The 8,817-nt window shown below is 34.4% G+C and overlaps 1 protein-coding gene across 2 annotated transcripts; it reads left to right on the plus strand.

Moving 5' to 3' along the window:
- Window positions 1-1,127: 1,127 nt before the first annotated feature.
- On the plus strand, window positions 1,128-6,887 carry LOC116713036 (ubiquitin-conjugating enzyme E2 variant 1). Of its 2 annotated transcripts, none has more exons than XM_032552984.1 (4): window positions 1,128-1,210; window positions 2,822-3,003; window positions 3,936-4,061; window positions 5,970-6,887. In XM_032552984.1, the coding sequence occupies exons 1-4, from the start codon at window positions 1,189-1,191 to the stop codon at window positions 6,114-6,116; spliced, it is 477 nt and encodes a 158-aa protein (XP_032408875.1). In that variant the 5' UTR covers window positions 1,128-1,188; the 3' UTR covers window positions 6,117-6,887. The 2 variants fall into 2 exon arrangements, with proteins under 2 accessions (XP_032408875.1, XP_032408959.1); XM_032553068.1 differs by having other exon boundaries at window positions 2,822-2,970.
- The last annotated feature ends 1,930 nt before the right edge of the window (window positions 6,888-8,817 follow it).

Raw genomic sequence — 8,817 nt, forward strand, 5'->3', positions numbered from 1 at the left:
GCAATATTTTTTATTGAAGCAAAGTGCCATTGGAGAGTTTCCTAACTTTTTAGCAATTTTTTCAGTTTTTTAAAGCTTTTAAGCTACTCTCAGCAATAAAAACAAGAACTTTCGTTTAAAAAAAATCATTTTATAAGCCCAGTTTAATAAATGCATAAGCTCTGTTTTTTATTTTATTTTTTTTAAAGTCTACTTACTATGAAATTAACCTGCTCCAATTTTCTGAGAAACTGAAATTTTAGACTTCATTTGGTGCAACACATAATGTAAATCAGGGGTGTGAAACTCAGTTTAATTTTAGATCACATCATGAAGTATGAATGTCCTCAAAGAGCCAGTTGTGGCAGAAATTATTAGCTAAAACTACTGTTAGAATATTGTAGCTTTCTCTGCATTCAATGAGGATCTCTAGAAATTTTATATTTAGCATCCAAGTAATTTGTACAAACAAAAACTCACTTAATTTGATTAAAATTACACAACTATTAGTTTGAAGTTCTATTTCTGTGGCTCTTTGCAGTCCAGGGGGCCACAGAAACATCTTCATAACCAATGATTTTTGAATCGATACTAACTATGTAGCCAGATTTGGATCGCAGGCATTAATTTTGATGCATTTGATCTAAATTAACTGAAAAAGGCTTAAAATATATAACTGTATAATGAATATACGTGTTTTACTTTTTAAATTAAAGTAAAAATTCAACCATGAAGAGGTTGAAACTCTATTTAAGAGTATGTTGAATTTTTAAAACGGGGACCTGTAAACAACGTTAGCTGTAACACTGTCTCTGCACATCCTAGAAGTCGAATAATAGACCTATTAATAATTAAAAAGCAGCTGGTGTAACACTGGAGAGCAGCAGCTGTTGTTCCTCGCTGTTATTTTTTACGTTTACTATTAACCAATCTGTCACAGCTCTTATTCACCTCATATTGATTATATGAATATATAATCAATTAACTTGATGTATTTCAAAATAAAGCATGGACTTTATCTCCATCATTTTATTTCCTTGAAAAGATCAAGGAAGATAATTTTTATTATGGCCTCTGGGTTTTTATTTAATTTCCTCCACAGCAGCAAACAGCAGTAAGCCTTTTTTTAGGAGGAAGCAAAGAAAAACCAATAGCTACAACGTGCGCGCACCACTGGGCACGTGCGCGTTCCCGCTGCGTAGCGACAAGATGGCGGTCGCCACCGGATCAGGTAAATGATGAAAAAACATCTTTAATCACCCAAAGATTGCCTTTTCTAATTCGCTAATGTATACATCTTCATAACCAATGATTTTTGAATCGATGCTAACTATGTAGCATAAGGTGGAGGTGTGTTTTAGAAAAGATAAACGCGAAATAAAAGCCCCAAAGAATGAATAGGAAGCGATGGCAGCAGCTAAGCTAACCTAAATTTAAAGTTTAAATAACCGATCTTGCAGGATTGGCGAAATAATTTCTGTACTGTCAGTTAGTGACTTTGTTGTTCATATAATTTAGCTTAGCAATGTGAGCCTCTAAAGCCAAATGTCGCCTACTGGGACCGCGTCCCCTCCGCGTACTTATTTGCAACATTGCGATATTAACCGACGCTGAAAACGGATGTCACCGGCCGGGGTTTGTCCCCTTGCTGATTGTTGGTGTTGGCGCATCCGCATCCAGGCGTGTTTACGGTCAGCAGCGACGGGACCTGCTGCGGTGGCCCGGGCTGTGCCGATGCCGGTGGGCTGGAAGCGTGGCTGTGTTTGTTCGGAGGGCGCAGCTCTGCCTCCGTCTCACTGCAGAGGCCAAGTGATGCAGCAGCACGGCGGCGGGACCACAGTAAATCAAAACAGCGGTGGTTGTAGGCCACATTCACCAGGAAGGCACAGGACAAAAGAATGGAACAAAAACAGGGCGACATTTCACCATTTTAGATGATCAAAGAGCCACCTGGAGACTCCAAATGTAGCAGATGAAGCTTAAAGTGTTGTACATTAATTCTTATTTATTGATAAGGGAAAACCACATCTAATCCACAGAAGTGCTTTGATACCTATTTAATCGTCGAATCACTAGATTGGCATCAAAGCACTTTTAATAAAATCCTCCAAAACTCCTCCAGGGTCAGATTCAGCTTCACTTGGTAAAAAAAAAAAATCTCCTATAATCACTTTTTGCTATTCAATTATTAATCAGTTAGTTATAAAACAGTCAACAGATCACTGTACTGTACTGAACGTGGAATTATGAATATATAATCAATTAACCTGATGCTTTTCAAAATAAAGCATGAACTTTATCTCCGTCATTTTATTTCCTTGAAAAGATCAAGGATGATAATTATTATTATGGCCTCTGGGTTTTTATTTAATTTCATCCAAAGCAGCAAACAGCAGTATATATTTTTAGGAGGAAGCAAAAAATGAATACAAGCAAGTTCTGCTTACTTTTCAGGCAAGCAGAACTTTTCTGCTTGTCTGAAAAGTTCGACTCTTTCAGGCAAGCAGAAAGAGCTGAACCATACACATGTTGATGAGCTACAAAGGATCCACTAAAGGAATGTTATGTTACTGCATTTCAGGCAATAAAATGTTTATTTTCCTATTTAAAAAGGAATAGTATTACATCTTTTAGTGTATTCGTAATACTGTATAAAAGGTTTAAATGAAAAATATAAAGAATGTGCCAGTTTTTAAAATCTGATCAATCAATTAATTGTCAGAATACTTGATTGAATACCCAATTGCATTAACTTCAAGTTTTATTGCAGTAACTCAGCGTCTTGTCAACAAACAGTTTAAACGAGACGTATTTACACCTTTTTTTCTTTTTTCACAAACAGGCGTTAAAGTTCCCCGCAACTTCCGACTTTTGGAGGAGCTGGAAGAGGGTCAGAAGGGTGTGGGAGACGGAACGGTGAGCTGGGGCCTGGAGGACGACGAGGACATGACCCTGACACGGTGGAGAGGCGTGATCCTCGGCCCTCCGAGGGTTAGTGGCGCCGTTTCAACACCTAACGGCCTCATAAGCCATTAAGCAGCAGAGGTTAAAGGTTAATGCAGTGCTGTATGACAGGAAAGGTGGGAGGTTTGAGCTGAACATGGAGCTTCAGAGAGCAGATCAGGGAGGAGAATTAAGACCATCTTTCCTCTAAAGGCTGGCAGAGTTTTTATCCTTAGGTCTCTGAGTTTAAACCACATCAGATGTAATCACAGGCCAAGCAAATATCATTTCTAATAAGTAAAATCACCAAAAATGTTATTTTTTAAACTAAGCCTGAACTATTTTAATTAAATTATCAGATTTTAATGTAGGAAAAGGATTGTAGATCCAAAACTTCAAATGGTTTTTTCACTTTTTCTTTCTTGTTAAATGAAAAGCATCCTGTTTGTTTTATTTTGTTCTCAATTTATTAAAACTGATAAAATATTTAATCTATTATCAGCAATAAAAACAGGATCTAGTTCAGTCTTCATTTAACTACCATTGTAAATAGGAAAAAAATGAGTAAATTTCCACCCAAAAAATCAGAAATGTTGAGATTAATCTCAGAAAGTTTCTGAAAAAATGTATTAAATTAGGTGCACAAAAAACAGACATAAATATGGAGTTTCATATTTGAAAAAAGGAATGTAAGATTTTATTTGCTTTATAATGTATTTCTAATATTGTGTAAAAATGAAAAGTCTGCAAAAAATAGTTTTTCTTTAATCCGATTAACCATCAGAATAATCGATCACTGCAGTAATCCGTCGCAGAGCTACTGGACAGATTCTTCAGAAGAAGTTTTGTTTATTGTTACTTTACTGTGTTTACATGCTGTTCACTGTTTTTATTGTACCATAAATATGCTTAGTAAACGTTTGTATTTACACATTAAATATGGGTAGAAGTTGCATCTTTTCCAGTTTCCGGACTCGGCCTGCTAACCTCTCTGTCTGTCTGTCCGTCCGCAGACGAGTTATGAAAACAGGATGTACAACCTGAAGGTTGAATGTGGGCCAGGCTACCCAGACTCTCCGCCGTTTGTCAGATTTGTGACCAAGATAAACTTGAATGGCGTGCACACATCCAACGGCGTGGTATGTAAATCCCCAAAGCTACTAACTATGATTATGAATGTTATCTTCTGTGATTATCTTTGATTATTTGTTTAGTATTTGCTTCAGGAGTGGCTGTTTAAAACCAGAAGGGACTTTTTCCCATGTCTGTTGTGCAGTGATGAGATTCCTGTTTCAGTTTTATGCTTGTAGGAAAAGAACTGGAAGATGGTTTGCCTAAATAAATGTTTATAATTTAAAATTGAATGGCTCTGTTATGATTTATAAGCTGATTTTGGTTCATTTTAAAATTAATTTTTTACATTTTGTCATGTTATAACGACAAACTGTAATGTATTATGAGACAGACCAGCATAAAGCAGCATGTAATTGTGGATTTTAAGAGTAATTATACATTATTTTACTCTTTTTTTTGGTACAAAGACAATCTGAAAAGTGTGGTGTACATCTGTATTCAATTCCCTGACTATATTTTGAAAAACCGCATTTCTGTGACAAGCTTTTCACGAAGAAATGTGAATTTTGTCTCATTCTTTGTAAAATAACTCCAGTTTACTCATGTTGGGTGGAAAGTGGTCTGAGCTTTGACTAAGCAATTCTTACAAACCAATAAGGTTTGATTCTGTTGAAACTCTGGCTGCAGAGTCTAAAAACACTTTTTAAGTAAAATGGTTGCATTGGATTTTATTTAGTGGTGTTGTAGGAAAGGGGGTTTAATACAAATGCTGTTTGCCAAACCTTTTAGTAAAAAAAAAGAAGCACTAATCTGAGTTGGTCCATTGCATAAAACGTCAACATAACTGCATTATGTAATAAGTGTTATAAAATCCTTTAACACATTTTGAATTATTTGTAAACATGTCAGTTAACGAGGATTCTGGTTATGAGTCTGAAATGGCGACTAAATGACTGAAAGTTTGGACTTTATTGACCAAAGTTTCAATTTAAATGAGTGTAGAATCTGCAACATGATCGTTATTAGAAGAATAATGATCAGAATTTGTTCATTTATCGCATAATGTGCCACATTATCACATAATTTCTAAAAAAGAGCAACCTCTGCATTTTGTAATTATCAGCGCAAAATATAATAATGTCATTACACTGCAAAAACAGAAAACCTTACCAAGTATTTTGGTTTAGTTTTTAGTGCAAATATTTTAGTACACTTAAAATAATAAGAAACTAACTTTATAAGTAGCTTTTCAGCAACATAAATTAGCTTCTTTTAAATCATTCATTCATTAATGTTAATGAAAAAGTATTTCACTTATTCTGTGGAAAAAAATCTTGCTACAGGTGAATTAATCTGCCAGTGAAATTATACCTTTTTACAATCAATATTATGGATTTATTGACTTAAAAAAAGACAAAAATAAGTTTTGTCTTATTTCAAATGTACTAAGATATTTGCACTAGAAACTAGGCCAAAAGTAAGATTTTGTTTTTAAAGTGTACTAAAAAAACACAGATTTCTCCCAAGTATTTTTGTCTAATTTCTTGTACAAATATCTTAGTACATTTAAATTAAGAAAACTTAGTCTATAATCCCTTAATTTTGGTTAAAAAAGTTCTAGTTCCACTGGCAGATTATTTCACTTATAGTGTGGGGAAAATATCTTGTCATAAGTGGAACTAGTACATTTTTATCAATTTTAAGGAATTAATTTAAAACAAGCTCACATGGTTTGCTGAAAAGTTACATATAAGTTGGTTTTGTCTTATTTCAAGTGTACTAAGATATTTGCACAAGACCAAGAATACTTTGAGATTTTGTGTTTTTGCAGTGTACACATTCGCCAGAAAGAATTAAAAATGGGTTCTGGAGTTTTACTTATTGACGTTTTATTGCATTTCGAACCCTGATATCATTGCGTGTCGCGGTATTGGATCTGTAGCTTCACCTCGTTGACGTCTGGCTCTCCGCAGGTCGACATGCACGCCGTGACCCCGCTGGCCAAGTGGCAGAACTCCTACAGCATTCGCATGGTGCTGCTGGAACTGCGGCGCCTCATGATGTGCAAGGAGAACATGAAGCTTCCTCAGCCGCCAGAGGGCCAGATGTACTCCAACTGAGCTTCTGCTGCTTCTTCCGTCATGTTCTTCTCCTTCTTCCTCCCTCTGATTTTCTCTCTGTTTAGTTTTAATCCCTTAATCCGAACGCCATGCCATGAGACACTCCACCTTCCACCTACAAACATGCACATAAGCGGCAGGAGACGTAAAAGCGCCAGAGCAGAGACATTAAGAGCTACTCAGAAAGCACTTAGATTCTCTTCATTAGTCATTTCAGGCCCTGGTCTTTCATTAGAAATCATCCAAATACTGTACATTGTACTAATTATTATTTTTTCCAGTTATAAATGTTAAAAATGCTGATTGTATAACAACAAACTTATTGAGTGTTTCTCTTTGTGTGCTGCCTTTTGTATCATAGAAAACATAGGAAACTTTAACATGCATCACCATACTTGGCTAAACGTGGCTTGGAGAAGATGTACAGAAGAATCCCATTTTTTCTCTCTTTCTTTTTCTATTTTTACTGCATTCCATGTGGCAATAAGAATGTCTTTATGTGTTCAGATAAATCTAGATGTGTTGCTGTGGGCTTTGCAAAAATGTTTTTGTACAGGTGCTTTTGTAAATGCATAATGTTTAGAGTTGTAAACATTGTGTATTTATCTAAAATTATATCCTAGGAGGCATTGTATGCAATTAGACCTGCATTTATATCATGCTTGAAAAGAAAAGTGAAATCAGCTACCTCTTTTGGCCCAACTCGATGTGATGTACTGCATTATTGTGTTTCTCTCTCCATTTTCTTTCATAAATCTCTATTCATGCGTCTCTGGTGAAGATTGTTGTGTATTCTGCCACCACATGACACGTTTAATAGATTATTATATCGATAACCTGGAAATAGGTTAATTTTTAAAGATGAATGGAAAAAGTCCAATTATTTTTGATGATGCTTTTCCTACCTTTTCATCAGTCTTTGCTGAAAATAAGCAAAAAAATATTCTAAATTAAAGAAAACTAATTTTAAAAAGCACATTAGATAACATATAGATGCATCTAAATTCATTAAAATTAAATGTATGACAGGCTGTTTTAACATAAAATTGAAACTGATTTGACTACACATGTTAAGATACATATATTTTCACTTGAGATACCTTTAATTACATTCTAACTTATATAAATGTCAGATTTATCATTAAGTTGTATGGAGGCTTCAATTCAAGATTTCTGCAATGAATTACTATCTCACTGGTTGTGCAGGAGGCTCTACTAATACTTTTATAGACTTGGGAATAGTACATTAAAGGCCAACTGACATTTTAAAAATATATATTAAGGTTTTTTTAGGATCTTAATTTTAGATGAATTCAATACTCTTTAAGGATGCGCTCACATCCAGTACTGATTCTGATTTATAAATTATAAAAAACGCACTTGATATAATCTGAAATGAAGCTGTATAATCTACATCTAGAGCTTTCTATGGCATTTACTAAGATGGAGGCTCAAAGTTTCTACTGTATCAGCTTATAATATTTTACCCATCGTGTCTTATTTATAAATGTTGACAAAATGCTAAAGGTGCAATGCTGCAGTTTGCAAATATTAGTGGTGATGGTATATCAGACAAATTACACGGCAGAGATTATGGAAAAGATTACTGATTTTAGCTTTTTTTCTCTCCAGATAATATTTAGGAAGCATTGCTGCTAACTTAGACTGAACTTTATCATAAATATAAAGTGAAAAATGTTTCACAATGTTTCTATAATCTTTTCACAGAGAAGCAATAAAATGGCTAAATGGACAGAGTTAGAATTTTACGTATATAAAAATTAGAGGAAGTTTTGACTGAAAAACAATAAAACGGACAACATTTAAGCTGAATTCAGCAGAGCAGAGAACATGTGGAGGAAGTGTGACACATGACCGTTTCCTGAGCACGTAATGCTGACTGTTACTTTGTGTGATCACATTTTTAACCCAAAAAGCTTCATTTTCTTGTTAGAAAGTGGAAACTGTCAGATGTCTGTCCAGCTAAAATAAAGTCACAACAGCAGCTTTGACGAACATAAACAGTTTTAAAGCCACATTTTTAAAACTAGTTACTATCTAAATGTAATATATTCACATATTTACATCAGTAATTTAGTTCAGAAGGGGAAACTCAAAGAGATTAATTGAAAAGTGAACAGGTCGAAATGAGAATTTATTCTACATACAAAAAATCAAGAGTTTGTTACTTATTAGTAAAATAATTTATAAAAGTTAAGCGAGACTTTCTTACTGTTGTTTTTTTATTGGTGTTTTAGTTTCTCTTCAGTGATAAAAGACATGTATGTGGCTACATCATGAGTTCGTACCTAAATATCTCCAGAAATACCTCAAACTATCACTAGATCCTCTTTTGTTATTTTTAAACTTTTACTTCACCAGATAAAAATTCACAAGAATCACTTAACAAAGAAAGGAAGCAGCACACGTTACAATAAAGAGAAATAATAAAAATAAATATTAAAAATATATAAAATATTAACAATTTGACAGTAAAGTGTAAAAAAACCAAACAGTGGCAAGATAAGATTTGGAAAACTGCTGACATCTGTAATAGTTTATTTTTGTAGACTGCTTTAGATCGAAGCATCTGGAAAATATAAAAATAAACTTTGTTTTCAGATGCTGCTACACTACATGACTCTTTATTCAGAGCAAAGCAGCCTCTCGCTTCACTCTGGATCGACTCCAGCTCCTTTCT

The sequence above is a fragment of the Xiphophorus hellerii genome, chromosome 1 (genome assembly GCF_003331165.1).
Source record: "Xiphophorus hellerii strain 12219 chromosome 1, Xiphophorus_hellerii-4.1, whole genome shotgun sequence".
NCBI classification, from domain to species: Eukaryota; Metazoa; Chordata; class Actinopteri; order Cyprinodontiformes; family Poeciliidae; genus Xiphophorus; species Xiphophorus hellerii.